This window comes from Strix aluco, chromosome 15 (assembly GCF_031877795.1).
Source record: "Strix aluco isolate bStrAlu1 chromosome 15, bStrAlu1.hap1, whole genome shotgun sequence".
Classification (NCBI taxonomy): domain Eukaryota; kingdom Metazoa; phylum Chordata; class Aves; order Strigiformes; family Strigidae; genus Strix; species Strix aluco.
The window spans coordinates 16,715,127-16,734,479 of NC_133945.1; the positions used below are offsets into that span (position 1 = coordinate 16,715,127).

The window sequence follows — 19,353 nt, forward strand, 5'->3', positions numbered from 1 at the left end:
TAGAAACTAGCATATGCTGTCATGCACAAAAGCACTTATCTTCAAAATTTGAACAATTCTGGTGTCTCATCATTAGTCTTAAGTAAGGCAGGAGCTCAAAGATCCAGAATCGGTTGGGGGAACCATAGTTCTGCCAGCCTATCCTGCCTCAATTCAGTGATCTCTACATTCAGCACCTGGAGATGGAGTTCTGCTCGCCCACATACAGCGCATTATCTTTCTGGCAATTAACATAACTAAAACAACAATAAGTTTGTATCAAAAAAACATTCTGGAATGCTAGCAAAGTTTCTTTCTATACCCTTCTTCTTTGTAAAATACAGAATTATCTATAGAAAACTGTGTTAAAAAAATGTAAGTGCACATTCCAGCCCTTAAAATTTAGACAGGGCCTTCCTTGTCTTTTCCTGCAAATTCTGTCCTAGTTTTGTGAAAGAGTTAAGATCACACATTTCACCAGCACCCCTGCATCGCTCAGTGTACAAATGTATGAGTGGGCAGATTTCAGGTTGCGTATGCAAATGTAAATCTGATATTGCCCAATTTTTCAGTTCTTGGCTTTGTAAACCACATAACATCAGTGCAGCGTGCGCGCCAGCGTGCAAGACGGGAGGAAGGCTGTGGTATGTGCTGTACTGAAGTGCAAGCTGCTAATTAGGAGAACAGAAGAGGAAATGGGGTAATGATTCTCTGGAACAGTGATGGGGTCTCTATAGAGCCTCATGATTGCACCAAAATCCCATTTTCAGAGGGAATGGCTGCTGAATCCCTGGTGATGAGGCCTTGTCTCCATTCATGGAGTGCTCCCTGTCATAGTAAACCCAGCAGAGTACAACACCACGACACAGACCCTCCCAAATCTGCTTCTTCCTGCACAAGCATGCCATCGTATTTCCCCAGCCCTGAAAAAGGAAGCTGGGAGGAGATAAGGGAAGAGACATAAAGACAAGAAAATACTTCAGTTGGACCCATTTCTCTCTGCGTATACCAGTACACAGAAAAGTTTATGCAAATCAGAATCAGCCACAGGACTTCTGGGAAGTTGCCAGTGACACTCTCAGTGTCTCAAAGTTAAGGTATGAGTGAAATTAAGAGAGGGAAGTCTCTTAAAGCTGTTTCTAAATAGCCAGTAGAAACATCCAGTTCCATCCAGCAGCAACTGCTTTGGCAACCTACATTGGAAGCTTTGGACACCACTTTTTCTTTTATATGCTGCACAAAACTCTGCTTGTGGCTCATCTTTTAAAACCGGATTCAGCTCTAGCCCTGCCCTTCAAGCACACATTTGAGAGATCATCATACGCAGAGCACAGAAAGAATGTTGAATGAATCACAGGAGATGATCTATTTGCCAAAGATGTGCAGGTGGTACCATTCTTGGTATTTTATGCAGTGGGTCTGTCACATGAAGAGGATTCATGTGTGATCTGAAACAACTCAATGAGCACAACACTGTAAAAACCAATAGGTTTACCTCCCCAGTCTCAAGTCTAGTGTTTCCCTCTCCCCCCCCAAATCACACCACTTCTACCCTTCTACCACCATTGCAACCACATGTTGGCACAAAATGAACAGAAAATAACCACACTCAGATCTGCCTGCCACCCGCTAGTGGAAACTGGGAATTCACTGGAATTCAGGGAACTGGAGACAGGTCACATGCATTACACCCTTGATACCACAATTTATCTGCACAGTTGATATTTCAGAGTTTCATGTATGTTGTTCAGTTTCCCTGAAATTAACCTTTAAAAAAAAAGAAAACCCCAGAGTCTTTCAGGGGGATCAGAAACCAATTTCAGGAAATACTACCAACTTTGATGGTAAATGCAGCCACTGAGAGTAAATGCATTCTTGTGTGTGTGTGTGTTTGTGTGTGCATATCAGACTAAGTTTTTTATTGAGTTTCGTACAGAAACAGAGAAAGAAAAGTGTAGAATGCTACGCAACTTACTGCTGGAATGCCACATTGCTATATATTTCAGACTTATCAATGGTGAACTATTTTTAGTATGGCCCATGAGCAACCAAGAAGTGAGGACTTTTTTTTTTTCCAATGCTTGATCCAGGCAAGCTGCTTTTTCCAGCCCTGACACCTGGAGCCCTCCAGTGCAGGGATCCCTTGGCATTGCTCCACCGGCACAGCACACAGCCTTGCCCTGGGCTTCCTCAGTCTGCGGCCCAACAGGACTGCGCGAGGGAAAACGGGACACTAAGAAAGTGAGAGTAAAATATGCGAGGAATATAAAGCGAGAATGAAGGGAGGAAAATGGATGGAGTTAGGTGGTATCCTTTCAGATAATTCAAAATTTGTAACACAAATGTATCTAGAAGTGAGCTTCGAATGTCTTTGGTTTTCATCTCTTCAAAAATAAGCTATTTTTAGCAGTAAAGCTAAGGTCTGGACCCCACTGCTCTATTCTGAGTGCAGATCTGCTTCTCCATTTTACTGAAAACATCTACTTGGAGATCTTTGCCCAACTGCCACTCACAGCATTTTGGATGCAGAAGTCAAGTCTAATGTAAAGTCACGTTTGCATCCTTCCATAGCCACAGCATATCCATCACATTCCTGTTAAAGAACCAGCACATACTACAGAACAGAATGTTTACCTTGCTCAACAAAGAAAAAAAATCCTGAGAAACATCCTGAGATCACAGACATTGTACCACTGTTACTGTGTTTATATACTACTATAACTGGAAATCTTCTGAAGGGCTCTGATGAAGCTCCTGCCAAGCCTTTAGCAAAGAAATCTAAACTCACAAAAGATTTCCTCCTGACCAAAGCATATACTGTAAGTATGGACTTGGGAAGATACCGGAGCATATTTAATGTACCCAGAAATTCTGGGTCTCTAGCAGGCCTCTGAAGCTAGGCAAAGCTCTCAGGATGTGCAGGACCTTGCCTGTAAGTGTGTGCTCCACCTTTGCCATGTGGAAGTCACAGCACTCCATGAGCATGAGAAAGGGACTGACTAACGGGAAAATCTATACTCCTTGTTAGCAATTTAACCTTTCCTTATAGACTCAGGGAGAGAGGATGTAAACCTATTTATATGGGAAATCATGGGAGAGAGCACAGTATTTAAATTCACATTCATAAGTTTATTGGTATTTCCTGGTAGTATTGTAGTAGCTGCTTAATTGCATCTGTTTGCCTATAAAAGTTCTTGAGGGAAAATGCCCCAACACGTGACATTTGAAGAAAAATATCTGCTTTCTCTTGACAAGTTATCACCCAGCTAATCTGAGTTTTTATACTGGTGATTAGAGAAATCTAATTACGGAACTTCAGCTTAGAGATATAGTAAAACAGCAATCCCCTGAGGGCTGCATTAATTTATGTTGGATGGGGCTGTAATATCAGGAATATACAGATCATTCTGTTTAGAAGTAAACCCAGAAAGTCATGGATGTAGTTTTGGTACTGCTGCAGTACCAGGTTACTCAGGCCATACTCCAAGTCATGGTATGAGACAGAGACAGAACAGGACAGCTGGAGCAAAGAACTAAAGAGAAGTACCAATTTAAAATGTTGTCATACAAGAATAGCTCCAGCCACCTTACCAAAAGGTTTTTTTGTGAGTAAAGTTGTATTAGAATGACTTGTGGTTTGAGGTCATCATATGTCACTACTCATACATTCAATAAGTTTTTGAAGGTCACCTTGGCAGGCTTAATTAAATTTGTGTATGTGACTAAGTCTAATGCTTCCTCTAGACTCATTATCAGACATTTTACCAGTATTTTGACGTTATTATGAACTGAAATAGATCTGCAATTGAAATACAGCATAGCATTTCTTTCCAGTTTAAGATTGCTGATAATAGAACTTCTCACAGTGTCAGAGGACAAAGCTGCCCTTAAAAAGTGAGTTACCACAGATGTCAAACCTCCCGACGAGCAATTCAGTGAGATGTCTCCAGAACTCCAGCAGGAAATCCTCCAGGCTGGGCACTCTTCCCACATTCATATTCTCAATTACCTGATTTACTGACAGGGGACATCAAGGCCTGCATGCTAAACTACACTAATTTTACATAATGTAGTATGTCTTCTTAATTAATCCAAAAGCATGTGTGGTGAGGTCTGTATCTAACTAATATAGATACTTCTAAAATTAGAGAATGCTTCATTAATATAGTTGGATGATGTTTCTAATTTACCACTTTAATGACAGATGCCAAAAATTCTACATTTAAAGGACTTTTATTTTGTGTCACAAACTGCCAGCTTATCCTCCTGATTCCTAGAAATTCTGCTGGAGTTGGCATATGGTGAAGGTAATCTATTCTGAACACAACTTGTTGACTTCACATGTAAAATTGGCTGAGGTTTGCAATAAATCTGGAGAGGGAGAATATCTGAGAAAAAAATCCTGTTCTTTTTCCACAAAAGCAATTATGGTGGGTTTTTTTTTTTTTTCCTCTCCTTTTCTTGGCAAATGAGGAATTAATATTTGTATTCTGAAGTAGGCTGTTGAGCCACCTGTCAGGACCTATCCTTTCTCCAGGGACAGAGGAGGAACAGAAATCTGGCTAATTTCGCAATACTTTGGAAACTGAGAAATTAAAATTCATATTAGCTATTTCTTGCCTAGATCTTTGCAGACATATGTTACATAACTAGCCAAGGCCATAAGACAATATTAAAATCTATATAGGATCTATCCATACAGTAGAATAAAAGATGCACATTCACCAGTTTCTATTTGTTGGGTATAGGAGTTCTTAGATACTGCAGGACCCTAATATATTCTATCATCATAAGAGTTTGGGTGGTTTATGATTTTGAGATTTAACTGCAAAAAAGATCTGACAATTAAGATAGATTACAATCACAGTAGGAATACGGAGGTCAGCATGCCATGCAGTAGGCAAGCCCACAAAAGATGTTTCTGAAGGCTGAGTATTAATGGTGATTTATTCAGATCCAGGCTCAATGACTTCAAGTATTAAAAATCCAACCAAGTATGACTGTCTACCTGGATCTGGATGAGAAGCTGTAACGTACTGCTATGCCATCACCTGATTTCTCAGCTTCCTATGGGCTACTTCTGTCTCCTATAATAGCACTCTATTGGTCTTTGTTCACTTTAAGAACAAGAGCACTTTTTTCCTTTTAATTTGGACTACTGAGTCTCTCTGTATTCAAGGAAATAGAATGGAGATTTGGGTCCATTTGACAGTATTAAGAATACATTTTAACCAGTTTCTGTGGACTGAAAACCAAAGGTGAGGGAACATTTGTCATGTGCTCCACCCCACCCCAACCATAAAAATCTCCTCATGTGGTGATTATGCCCATGAATGAAATGCATCAGAAACTGATTCCGCAACCTTTGAATTATTTCAGCAGAAGCTCAGCATTTGCATGTGGTTTGAATAGATGGAATCATGGGAGTACCAGAAAGGGCATCAACACCATTCACCTGCAGCAGCAAATGCAAATTTGTAGTCACATAAATCATGCAGAACACAATCTAAACAGGCATTGAAAACAAGGGGAAGTGGTAGAAAATGCCTGTAAGAATGGGAAACTGTAAGAGCAGAGGGTAAAGAGACCATTAAAATAGTAATAAAGAGACACTGGAGGCCTTTTTGGATTATGAATTGATGTTTTGCTTGATGTCATCAAGGTTCCCACTCAAAAATAATTTTTCCCCAAAGCTTATGACCTCTCCTGTGGTCTCTTTTACAGTCAGCTGCCCCTTCCCATATTACCTGGATATATAACCGCCTGAGGACTCTAACTGCATGTACACACAGTAACCTTGGCTCCAAAACCCACAGCACAGTTCAGTGCCATGGCTGATTTTCCTGTGCCATGTTACCAGTCTCAGGGGCTTGGGATCTGAAAAGACATGAGAACAGGGAACTGGAGAAACAGAGAATGTGGCTTCAACAGCAAGGGAGAGAGTTGCCAGGGCAGCGAGGGAGGCAGTAGAAAGGGAGCAGAGGTCTGTACTGGCTTACTTTGGAAAGGATCACTCAGGTATTGCAGTAGCCAGACTGAAGTATAATTAGCAACTGGCTCTGAAAATCAAGGTCTACGATGCTCCAGCCAGCACTGAAACCTCTGTAGTCTAGTAAGTGTATCTGGAAGCCAAACTACCTTCATATGGTTCTGCTTTAAAATATCCAGTTCAGTATTTATAGCAGCAGTTCCCCTGTCTGCATGGCAGCCTGCTACCTCTGCAATTAGCACCGACTTTCTTTTTAGGGATGCAGAGTTCCTCCATCAGTTGTGGAGTATTCCCATACATACACACACATACAACCAAGCCACACAAATCTCTCATTCATATGAAAAAAACACCAGAAAGCAGGCTGCCCTTTCACAACACTTTTACCAACAATTTGAGGCTTTCCTTTTTTTTTTTTCTTCACTCAACTAATTACCAAGAAGGATGTCTAAACTACTGAAATGTGGAAAACCCAAACCACATTTTTGTATGCTTAACTGTTCAGCATTTGAATTCATGAGACTAATGCGAATCTTGATTTGACTTAGTTAATAAAAGAACTTCCACTGAACATCAGAGAGGGTCCATTTAGTCTGGCCTCAAGGGAACAAGGAACCAACGTAATTTAAAATAAACAATTCCAGAATAGCCAGCTTAGAAAGAAACTTTCCTCATAGCCTCAGACAGTTAATTTATTATTTATATAACAGTTTATATCTCTTAGAGAAATACATTTCAGACAATTTGAACTATTCAAAGGAACTTATAGGAGGGAAAGGCTCAACTCTTACTCAGTTAAGTACACAGTTAAGCTTAATTTGCTCAACTTTCAAAAACCACAGGTTTTCATCCTAGCCAGTAGATGTGCACTTTCTCACAACTAATACCCACAGCAATCCTTTTTAGAAAACAAACCCAGCTAATTTCTGTCATCTATCCTAGCTGGATGGGATCTGGTTTGTATATTATCCGCAGAACAGCACAAATTCCTGTTCAGACAGAAAGTACTAATTCTGTACCGGATGGCTAGCCCTTTTTCTAGGTATTAGGCATGATGCTTATCAATGCTTCATAACAAATTGGTGACATCTCAAAATATATTTTGTTCTTGGCATAATGACTGGTGTATGCTGTGACAACTGTGCCATACATATGTTGTTCTTCAGTGATATCTAGCATGATAATTAACATCAGTGTAAAGCGAGTCATTTTTATAGCCATTTTACCTGGAAGTAAATGACTTAAAAGGGTAAGAGGATGAGCTGTATTCATTAGGCCCACTTTATTATCTCTTAACTTAGAAAATGATAGTATGGATAGTAGGGAAATAGAGATGTCTAGTCACAACAGTTAGATCTTTAGTGTATGTCCCATTTAAATACGTCAAACTCTGACCTTAATACCTAGTTAAAGTTGGTGACGGAGGTTCACACTTCTCTCAGTGATGGTGGTTTCAGTGCATCTGAAAGCAGACTCAGAAACAATGTGGTGTCTAATTTACTTGCAAAATCAAAGAATTCCGATTTCAGGGGTTTCATTTAAATGAAAATTCAGATTCTGGAGAAGAAAACAAAACCCACTAAAACAGGAAGGATGGTATTGTGGTTAAGTTTCTAGTATGGGGCTCTGAAGACCTGAATTATGTTCCATTCCTAGCCCTTCTGCAGACTATCTTGCTCTGTGACTTTAAGCAAATCACTGAATCTCTTGGTGCTTCAGTTCCCCTTTTCTAAAGATGATGTTGCTGATTTGGTCAGTTTAGAGCTACCATTTACAATAGGGGCACAAGAGAGGCTCTAATCTCAAAACACTAATAGTAAAATATGTAACCCTATTTACTTGAACCGCTCTTACAAGAAAATAGTAATTTATTAGACTTGGAAAACTATTTTGATTGCTCATTGACAAGTGTCTTCATAACAATAACACAATTGAGCTGATTTAATATTCCTATATTAATTCCCACACTGATCACCTACTTACTATACCAAATCCTAAACAACATGCTATTCCACAGACAACTGGCCTGCCAATTAATCCAGCTTCTATTCTCAAAATGCTTCTATTCTCAAAAATTAGGAGCAAGGCTGAAATTGGGAGTGTCTGCTGATTTTCTAAGCCTTTCAATTTTTTTGATTTTTTTTTTTCCCCTCAGAGGACTGTCCCTGCAGGGGCGATGAATTCAGCAGGGTGTGGAGTGCCCCATAAGGGAATTTGTATTGGGAAATACCATACACGGTATCACAACCTCCTCCCTCTTGGTGGTTTCACAGGGTGAGGAAAGGCTTGAAGCATAAATAAAGGAAGCTCTGCCTGCATTACACTGCTGCTAGTAGGGTGAAGAGTGTGGTTTTTGAAAATCAAACAGGCAAATGTCTCCTGTATCACCAACAGATACAGTACTCCCCTACCTTCAAAACCATCTCCAGAAGAATGTTTTTTTCCCTTGCTGCCTCCTGGCAGACCTCTCCTGGCATCCATATTCCCAGTGCTTTCTGAACAGATTCCCTCTAGCTTTTGCCCTGTTTCTAGCCAGTAAGCTGTGCTCCTGCTGCACAAATGCCTAGCGATTCCTCTGAATGTTCTGTCATTTTCCAAGCCAATGTTCACAAAACAGGGGTAAGGACTTTTTAACAAAAGCCGAGTTTGTTCTTTATCCGAGCCTTCAGAGATTTATTGATACAACCCTTCAGATCAAAAGCATTTACTTTCCTGCCCCAAGAAACAAGGGAGAAGGGGGTATGGGATAATGTCTCCCAATCATTTTCTTTCTCCCCAGACTTTGCCTTTCTTTTCTGAGACCATCAGCAGGGAAGAAAGGGAACACAGTTTGTTTCTCCACTTGAAATGGTACTTTGTGAAGAGGAGAAAAAAAGGCATTTCACAAGGAAGGCTTTACTTTACCAAACAGACTCTAATTCACCTTGCAATAAGCAATAAGTGCTCATTAAGCTGTGACAGAGCACATGTCAGAATCATCTGAACTGGCAGCAGCGCTTTCAACTTCAGTTGTTTCTAGAGACCTTCTTTCGATGTGTGCTCTGCCCAGCAGCTCTGCCCTGGCTCCAGATTTACACCTTGCCCTCTGCTGGGTAGTGTAACTCTGTTTTACCCACCCCTGCTGGGATGGAGCTCTGTTCAAGGCCTGGATTACGGGGGTTTTAAGTAGAGGGAGAGAAGGTGAGAAAGGAAACAGAAGGATGAGAAGGGAGGGTTGCAAAAGGAAACATGAGTGGATAAAACTGAAGATATCCCAAGAAAGCTCATCTTGTGGGACCCTCAAGTCTAAAACCCCAGGTCTTCTATCACAAAATCTTCACTCGCTGTACAAATCTCCTTCACACATTACGACTGATGCCCACCTCTCCTGGGCAAGTCTTTTTAAGGCACCTTATGGAGCACCCCAGACCACACTCATGGTGATCCACATACAGATGGTATTAAACTCCATAAGCAGCAGCCTGACGCACTTGACTTTTGATGTCCAAGCTGGCAAACTCACTCCATCACTCTCCTCAGCGTCTGGGAGCTCACCTACCCATTCGAGCCCTGCCAAGCTCTGAAGTTTTGCAACTATTATTACCACATTCCTGCTCAATGAAGAAGACTTTTTGGACAGACGCTTTGTCAGCTGCGCTACATGGCAGACAGACTGCACGTGCACCTGGAGGATCTTTCCTTCCCCTGTGATCTTACAAAATTAAAAATTACATGAGAGTGGAACAGCTTTCCTGGCACGCCTACAGCAACCTGCAGCCAACCTCCATCTCATCTGAAAAACACTTGTATCACTGTGCTGCATTACAGCCCTGCCGTGCTCCACTCCTTAAAGCCACAGTGATGGATGGCAGGAGCCAGTGGTGCAGTAGCAGGAAGGGAGCTTGCTGGGCGCCTCAGGGGCTAGGTGAGGACTTAAGAGGATCTGAGCTGTACTTTTGGCTGATTTACTTTATTGTGACACATTAAGCACTTCAAACCTCTTTTCTCTGGAGAGGTGTCAGGGAGGAAGAGGACTTTGTCTTGCCTAAGTAGACTTTAAGCTACTAAGGGGCAAAGCATGCTTGTACTACCTGTCTGAACATGCACAGTGCCTTACACAAAACAGCCACTGAATCTACTTGCTGCCTGGAGCGCGCTGCACCAGAGCAGACAGTGACAAAACATTTCTCGCTATTGCATGTTCAAATTCTAAAGTAAGTTTCAGTTCCACCATTCCTTCATGCTTTTGTTTTACACAGAAAAGCAGCTGAGCTTCCCTCCCCCAGCTGCTTATGCCAAATGTTAGCTTAAGCTCAGTTACTCAAAAAGATTTTGAAAGAGGATTCTGAGTGAATCTCTGTGCCAGGTCTTAAAATTAATGACGAGCTCTGTTTCTCCAAATTCACAACAACTATACTATCACATGACAGAACATATGCAGTAAATTTTGGTGTCTAAAGCATCATCAGAAATTTCTAGGTTCACCTACTGTAGACTGGCTGCAGATCACTGTAAGGCACTGTATGGCCATCAGGATAGTTCAGTCTATGATCACACTGGATTTTGAAAAGAATATTCAGTCTCAAAGCAGGAAATACGTTCCCTCAACTTCATCCCAAAGGACAACTCATAAGTCCTTCCCAAACCCCTGTCCCCTTAATAATTTGACAGAAACACTTCCCTTCCATTGTCACAAAGCATCGTGTTGACTGCAAGGGGAAAAACATCCTCTCTCTGCTCCTGATGTAAAGAAGCATTCTGGCTGCAAAACCCATATGTCATACTGCATGCCTCCAAATGCACGTGCTGTGGAAGCAATGCATTCAGGTCTTGATTCCAGATTCAAGTCAGTGGAATTCTTCACAAAGTTTCTGCATTTTTGCACTTGCCTACATAGATGAAGTACTGCACAAGGCATGTATTAGGGCACTTGGCTTCCAAAAAAGACAAGGAATAATCAGAAGAAAGGCTTCTTGGTCTTTTAAACAGATGTTGGTTACTACTTTAAGAAACATCCTCTTTGGAAGAAAGCACACTTTACTGGAGCCTGCTTAAGGAAGCACATAGACACTGGTTTGGTACTTGAGGTTTCAAATCTCCCTCTGGGAGAGCAGAACAGCATCCCAAGCCTCCTGCACTGGCTGCTGGTGAGGTTAAAAATACAGCTGGGGATTTGAACAGTTACTTTTAAAACTGATTACCCTGTAGAAAACCCCAGGGAAATTCTGTTTTGAGAACTCAAAACTCTGTGTAGCATCTGCACAGCCCTGTCAAAGGAAGGACCATAGAATCTCTGAATGTTTCTCTCACTTTAACGTTAATATTGGTCTAAATTTGCTCCCCTTCTTGGACATTTAAGTTATACATTAGGTCCTCTCACCTGTTCTGTCCATGCTGACCTGTTAGCTTTGAGGACAGCAGCTATCTTCACGTTAAAACTTCCCGCGTTGGTTGCTCGCTCACTTTCCTTGTCATTTTTTCCCCACGTTTTGAGCTAGCTGTCAGGTCAGAGCCTTGTTCATCACCTGCCTCTAGCGTCCCCTCGCCTGCCTTGGGGCTCAGAGCAGTCTTGTGCCCGGGCAGCACCTCCTGCCGGGCCGGGCCCCCTCTGCACCCGCGCCCGGCCGCTCCCCACGGGCGCTTCCTGCGCCGCCGCTCCGCTGGGGCTGCCCGGGGGAAAAAACAAAACCAAAACCAACCAAACAACAAAAAACCCAAGGAAAAAAGAGTAAAACCAGATTTAGTCAGTCAGAAGAAACGGGGCACCCGAGGCCAAAGACCAGCACCAGAGCGGGGCGGGGAGCCCGGGGGGGCACACGCCGCAGCCCCCCCGCCCGGGCCCCGCACCGGGGCAGCGCCTGCCCGCGCCCGGCGGCACCAGGGGCTGCCGCGCCGGCTCCGGGCGCGCTCCGCGGGATGCCCGGGCACTTAGGCTCGGCTTGACTCGGCTGGGCTCGGCTTGGCTGGGCCGTGACTCATTTGGAAAGTGAAAGTGAAGCGGCGGCCACGTGTTTTCGGAGAAGGCGGGGGAGGAGCCGGCAGAAAAGCGCCGCGGCGTTAAATAGAAAGCAGAGGCGATGCGGGGACCCAGAGCGCTGGAGGTGCCGCCCGCCCGCCCGCCCCGCGGGAGCCGCGGCTCGCTGCGGCGCCAGGCAGGGCCCCCGCGCGGAGGATGCTCAGCCGCCCGCCGGAGCCACCACTAGCACCGGCACCGGACCCGGCCGCCGGACCCGGCGCGCCCCTGTCCGCAGCCCGCGCGTATGCTGCGCGCCCCGGGGACGGTCCCCGTCCGCGGCGCCCCGCGCGAAGGTAAGGGGGGGTCCCGCCAGCCGCGCCGGAGCGCTGCCGCGCCGCGGGGAGGAGAGGTCAGCCTTGGGAGGCACGGCCGGGGAGCCCTGCCTGTTGTGCAAGAGCCTGGTGGCTTGGGGGGGTTTGCCTGGTTTTGTGTGTTTTGGTTTTTGGTTTTTTCTTTCCCCTCCCTTTTTGGCTCAGTGTCCGTGCTCAAGACGGAGCTCTCGCGTCTGGCATAAACCAGGGGGAACGCCAGTGAAGCGAACCCGCGGTGGGTTTTGCACGGCACCGCCTTCCTCCGAGGACCCCGCGCCCTCGCTCCGCGGGGGGAACCGGAGCAGCCCCGGGCCGGAGCGCGGCGGGCGGGCGCCGGGGCCGGGCCGGGCCGGCGGAGCCGAGGCACCTTGTACCGGCCGCCAGCTCTGGCTTTCGGGCTCTAAGACTGGCGTGCCCCGCGCTGTGCCCTTTGGAAACGCACCGCAAACTCTTTCTTGGCTATGGACGGCTCCTGCTAGGGAGCCCTGCGATTTTTACATCTCGGGCTTAGAGGTTATTTCTCACCAGCGTGCCCTGAAATTTAATTTTTTGTTAACTTTAAATACTGCGCGATAATCCTGGCTCAGTAATTGGAAAAACTGACATCAGTTTCCTTTTGGTTGTAAAGAAAGCCCAATGCTACTTTCAGCCTGTTATTTGCCAGCATAAGGATTTTACAACCCTCTGCTGTTTCAGGAGGTAATATGACCGAAATGAAACCAAACATCAAGTTGTTAAATTAGCACAGACAGGAATCCAGCTGCATACTTTCTTTGAAGTCCTCATTAGCATGTTACCCTGAACCGTAAGAGGGCTGAGGGATTCATTTCTGAGAACACTTCAAGGTTTCTCAACAAGCTGCTGCTGCAGATCTATATCTGACTATAGGGATAAATCCTAAAATCTATGCTTGCCAGTAAGGTCAAGGCAGCCAGCGGAGATGTATCGAACCACACTGTCAGAGGTAGACATTTCAGGCCAAACTCATTCCTGGTGCAGTACTGCTAATTCCTTTGAAGTAACACGAGGGATGAATTTAGTCCCTCATGCTGAAAGATATATCAATAGGAAGCAATTTAGATTGGGCCACTTAAAGTGCATGTAATACAAAAAAGAGAGAGAGACTGAGGAGTAATGCTTTAAGGGTTCACAGAGGTTGATTTGTGTATGCTAGTGAGGTTGTAGTGTTGTTGTCCCAAGGGAAAGGTGGGGGAATGGGAAATTGCCTATTATGGCTGAGCCTCAGGTTAACAGGAGAGAGAAAAGTAGTTTTAGGATTACCGTGTAAATTGGCAGTTACAGGCTGCCCTTCCAAGTTACACTTTAGTCACACAATGGCACCTATTCACCTCACCCTCTTCCCCAATTATCCTGAGACATACCCAGCTGCAGAGTTTACATTTCCTTCACCCACTTTCTGGTTTTCACACAATGTACCAAATAATAATGATGTCTGAGTTCTGACGTCTCAGTTGGGATTGGGGAAGGGAAGGAGGGATGTGCAGAGAAACTAGTAAGCCAGCTGTAAAACCTTGTTGCTTTGTTCTCTGAAAACTTGAGCATCTGATGGAGTGTATACAAGATAAGCTCTCACTGAGAGGGTCCTGTCAGCTGACTCACTCTCGGTCCTGATATGCCTCTGTGGGTTCATAGCAGGGAAGCTGCATTATCCTCTGTAGCCACTGATGTCCTTGCTAAATATTTTTGGAGCTTTGGACTTTGTCATAGTGACAGACTGCTAATCTTGTCAGAAAGGGAGCAGTTGTTTGCCCAGTGTAAATTGGCAAATAAATATTTTATTATTTTATAATGGGTGGGAGGCATGTGAATGGAAGACTTGGTCATTCAGAGACTGCAGCCGCTTTTCTCTGGGGATCTCACACTGTGTCTCTTTGGCATTTCAGAATAGCTGCTGGAAAGCTGCCCTGCCGTAGCCGCTGACGCTATGGAAGACCGCATCCGCTGGTCTAGGCTGTAGGATGGTAGCGCACAGCAAGGTGTCAGCAGATAATGCAGTTGCAGCAGACCCAAGATGTCTACTTGACCCTCCAGCACGGGATCGTTCACAGGCTCGAGGCTACCACGGCCCAGGCCGGCCCAGCACTGTGCAGGCACAGAGCAACACACACTTCCGAACCTTTCGCTCGCAAGCGGATTTTAGTAGCATCACTCGAGCAAGCAGCCTGCTGGATGCCTGTGGCTTCTACTGGGGACCTCTGACTGTCAATGCTGCCCACGAGAAGCTGAAATCTGAGCCTGAGGGCACCTTCCTCATCAGGGACAGCACACAAAAGAATTGCTTCTTTGCCATCAGTGTTAAGACTGCCACTGGGCCCACCAGCATCCGGATAAACTTTCAGACTGGGCGATTCAGCCTCGATGGCAGCAAAGAGACTTTTGACTGTCTTTTTAAGCTGCTGGAACATTACCTAAGCTCGCCGAGGAAGGTACTGGTTACCCCCCTGCGCAAAGTCCGTGTGCAGCCCTTGCAGGAGCTCTGCCGGAAGAGCATTGTGAAGACTTTTGGAAGAGAGAACTTAAACCAGATTCCTCTCAATCCTGTTTTAAAGGACTATCTGAAATCCTTCCCATTTCAGATATAAGTACAGCATTAACTGTATAGGGACACACGAGAGATGTGTAAAGAAATCCAGCTTCCTGGGTTTTTAAACATGTTTGACAGCGAGCAAACTTATTTTTGTAGCAATTTACTGTATTTTGGGATGGAACCTGAACACTTGACTTCTTATGTTTACAAAAACTGTTTGCACAAACCTGGGGTTTTAAAACCCTGGCATAATTTTTCTGCCAAGCAGAATATTTTATTATTTTATAATATTTTTAATGATATTAACATAATAAACTTTATTGTGAAAGTTTTTAAAAACAGCATCTCTGTTTTTAGTTTTAATGGCTCTGGTACCTATCTTGCTGACAAACTTCAATTGCTAATCGAGAGTGTAAGTGCAGGCAGGTCGTTATGTGGTCCTGCTCTTTATCCTATCAAACTAGTCTGTTTTAGTGCTAGGCCAGCAGACAGAGGATTCCTGCCCCAAAAAGCCTAAAGCAGAAAGATGCAAGTGAGCAGAAAATGTCCTCAGGGTGAATCTGCCCAGGAATCTAGCTCTCTTCTAAATCCATGAGAGCAGGAACAGTGTGTTAAAGACTACAGTGGTACATAGTTTTTGAAAGAGTGAATTGAACCCTTGGCTGGGCTAATTGCACCAACTCTGACTTGCCTTATTTCTATTAAAAGCTACAAGGCTCTAAGCAAGAAGAGGTTGCTGTCTGACATAACCAAACCACATGAACATCGGTGGGAAAAAGTAAAACTGTTCAGAAAAGCCATCCACACCCTTTAAAAGGCTGTGAGCACTGTATCATTATGATGCATAGGGGAAAGGATAGCTTAGTTCTCTCTTTAAATTGGCATACACAAAATGGTGAAGGTGCAGGCATCTTTAGACTTCAAAAAGGTGCTTCTGGTCTTAAATTCCTGGTGCTCTACAGAGCACAGACTTGGTGTTTTAAAAGACTCTATGACTTAGCTCCATGACAGGATCCAGAGAACATAACCCTATAGATTCCCAGTTGTAATTTCTAATGGCTAAGCTGCATTCAGAAAAAAAATTAAAACACATTAGACTGTTTTGTAATACCATTTGTAGGAAATGGGTGAAGGTACCACTGGGTTTCTATCTGCTTGTAAAATACAAAATCAGTGCCCCAGAGAGCTGTAACTATGAATGACTTGAGATGCCTAATTTGGCAAAATGTCACCTGCATTATGATAGAGTGATTCTCTCCTCCCCCAAGCATTTCCTGAGATCCATGAAAAGCTGACTTGGAAAACCAGCTGAACCGAATCACTGAATCACTTCAAAGAAGGCACCGAGTCTTTCACAGAAATGTAGTCTATCAGCACAGATCTATGGTGATTACAGTAACTGTAAGCAGTAAATGAAGTCATCTGTAGAGTTTGGAAGATAAAAGGTCTCTCCCTCTACTGTAATTGACATTCCTTTTAAAGCTAAAGCCACTTTTAGGAAACATTTGAGTATGTGTTATATACTGTTCCTTACTGAGTAATTTGTTTAATATCATTTACTCTACAAAATCAACTCTTACATCATTGATGTTTCTTTGGAATAAATAGGTTTTCTCCTCAAACATGACTAAGGATCACTCTCAGTGCACTGGACATTGTGAAAAAGGGAAAAAGAAAGAAAGAACATACAGGCAGTATCATGTGACCCTTTACTGTGCTGCTTCCCTAGAAATGTTCTTTGGATGGGTTCTGGATAAGAGTCTCCCAGTTTCCTTGTCAGCCATCCCTGGCTGAGATTAGCAGACAACATTTCTGCTTAATTCTAAAGCTGGAATTAGTTGACAAATGATGCACTTTTCCACAGCAGCTACAAGGATATAAACTGGGGAAGTAGTGAATGCTGTGCTATGCAGCACATACCAGAACCAGAGCAGAGCAAAGGGACTGCCTGAATATGAATAGCTTTAAGGAGTTAAATTGGGAAAAAAAAAGTCTTTGTAGGGTGAAGGCTGCCAAACTGGTTTGCTGTCAGCAGAGATTGTTATCCCTTTCCCTGTCCTCTTTTCCCAGCCCCACACAGTAGTATCTTTTAACCCTTCAGGCCCCAAACTAATGACTCTTGCCTTGCTATATAAATGAGTGTCCATCTGACAGCCTTAGTGGTAGAACAAGCACTATGTACCTTAGAAGGCTCTCCACTATCCCTGATAGAAATAAACAAAACTAGATATATGGTAAGGGGCTTCCCACTGAGAGGCATGGAATGAAAAGCATAAGGATTGAGTCCATTTAATTTTCTTCCTGGCAGAAACAAACCTACTCTCTCTTTCTCTCTTTTATTGCTTTAGAGTAAATTTTGCAGAAATGATCCATATCCTCCCACATGAAGTGTCTAAATCCCTTCATTTTGTCTTTAATATGAAATGCAAATGTAGGATAGCTCAGGAAAAAATAGAATCAAAACTATGAATAAGAACAAGAAGGTCAGAATTGTATAAAAGGTCTCTTAAGGATAGAGGAGACAAAGCTGGCTTGTATTTTAAAACTACATATCTTTTTACCTGCCTTATTATTCTTCCCCTTTCTTCCTCTCCTCTCTTTCTCTCTCTCTCCCCAGCAGTGGCCAGACAGATCCTCTTTCTAGCAGGTATATGTAGGTTGCTCCAAAGCAACTAAGAAATCCTAACCACAGTATGTGCGTTCACAATGCCGCTCGGACTTGCCCTCTGTAAGAGCTAATGAAGGGCACTCTAAAACGTATGCTTACCTGTGTGCACTGACTGAAGGACTCTGTCACATCTAAGGGGCATAGTAGGAGTCTCCTGAAGATTTCTGTAGTAATTCCAGCTGTCAAATCTCTCATCCTCCATTTAATAAAGTACCAGCAAGATCAAACAGGGAATTTTCTGTATTCTGCACCTAAAGCAATGGAAACACATAACAGTGAAGTGATTTTAATCCTCCCTGTTAAATAGTACATGAAGAGTAGTGTTTCCAGTCCCTCCCCCTGTTGCCCAGCTCTTTCCTCTGACCTTTTCACTCCTGGCTGTGGCTGGAAAGTGAAGCAAACAGTCCATCTGGTAAAGGGCTATGGAAGAATTTGAGCCATGCTCAGGAGTAGAGCAAAGCCACATTTTCTGAAGACACTACAATATTTACAGTTAGTGGGGAAGGGACAGCTTTAAAATAACACCATTTGCAGCACCCGCAAGGACCCTGGGGGTCTCTGTCCCACAGAGAGCAGCAGGGTGGGAACTGTTCAGCGGGGTCCTACTGGGACACGACCCAGCCCTGCTCCAGTGCAGTGCACCACTGCAATGCTCCTGTGAATGTACAGGCAGCAAGACTGAGGCTTCCTTACTTTTTAAAAGACTGAAACACACGTTCGCTTTCAGAGTAGGTTAATTTACATACCATGCTGCAGCTGTAAAACACTTGCTAGACCCAATTAATAGAACTGCAGGTGTTCAGAGAACCTTGTTAATTTAGCCATGAAGAGTTATTGAATGCTCTGTAGGAGCATCTTGAATGACAAGCACAACCTTACCCACTGTGAATGTGTGGTCAAACTAATTCTGTTATGATTGAAGTCATTTACAAGAAGTGAAGCTTCAGCTGCAGTCAGCACTGATGCTATTTTCAACAGTCAAGAAAAAAAGTGTCCCCTAGGGCAACACACTGACCGTATCTACCCATCAATACTCTGCACCCTGCGTGTACTTAATCCTCTATTGAACAATGTATCCACCTCCTGAGCCTTCTCCTTCAGAGCCAGTGTCAGCCCTTTCTGCTGTGCTGGGTTGTCATTCAGTCCCTGCCTCTCCTTCCACCCCTCCATTCACAGTGCTGACAGCTGTGTGAGCAATGCATTTATTCATTAATTCCAGCTTTGAGACAAAGGCCATGTAACAACAACTTAATTTGGACTCTGCATTGCTTTCTGTGCAAAGTGTAATCTAACAACTGCACGTGCAGTGTATTTCCAGGATATTTCTCCCAATTGCAAGGAAGTGCCGTTCAAGACTTTTCATTGCCACTGACTTGTCTGTTGTCATATTTCTGCACAGTACTCAGATCCTGTCACTGTATCTGACTTTCTCCTCCTGTGGTGGTTTTGGCTGGGATAAATTTTCTTCATAGTAGGTAGTATGGGGCCATGTTTTGGATTTGTGCTGGGAACAGTGTTGATAACACAGGGATGTTTTGTTGCTGCTGAGCAGCACTTACACAGAGCCAAGGCCTTTTCTGCCTCTCACCCCACCCCACCAGTGAGCAGGCTGGGGGTGCACAAGAAGCTGGGAGGGGACACAGCCGGGACAGCTGACCCTGACTGACCCAAGGGACATCCCAGCCCATGTGGCATCATGCTCAGCAGATAAAGCTGGGGGAGAAGGAGGAAGGGGGGGATGTTCGGAGTGATGGCGTTTGTCTTCCCAAGTCACCGTTACGTGTGATGGAGCCCGGCTGTCCTGGAAAACCAGGAAGAAGGAAAAAGCAGGAAGAATTATGGTTTTGTAGGAAGAGGAGAAAT

General features: G+C 44.0%; 2 protein-coding genes across 2 annotated transcripts in view; one reads left to right on the forward strand and one right to left on the reverse strand.

Moving 5' to 3' along the window:
- Positions 1 to 19,353, reverse strand: part of CLEC16A (C-type lectin domain containing 16A) — a 375,787-nt gene that overhangs the window by 209,078 nt on the left and 147,356 nt on the right. The gene's annotated exons all lie outside the window — the stretch shown is intronic.
- Positions 12,016 to 15,166, forward strand: SOCS1 (suppressor of cytokine signaling 1). The gene is made up of 2 exons (XM_074840724.1): positions 12,016 to 12,256; positions 14,179 to 15,166. The coding sequence occupies exon 2, from the start codon at positions 14,254 to 14,256 to the stop codon at positions 14,875 to 14,877; it is 624 nt and encodes a 207-aa protein (XP_074696825.1). The 5' UTR covers positions 12,016 to 12,256; positions 14,179 to 14,253; the 3' UTR covers positions 14,878 to 15,166.

Bases quoted from the DNA above. Each gene is read 5' to 3' on its own strand.
- SOCS1 (XM_074840724.1), top strand. From the start codon at position 14,254: ATGGTAGCGCACAGCAAGGTGTCAGCAGATAATGCAGTTGCAGCAGAC.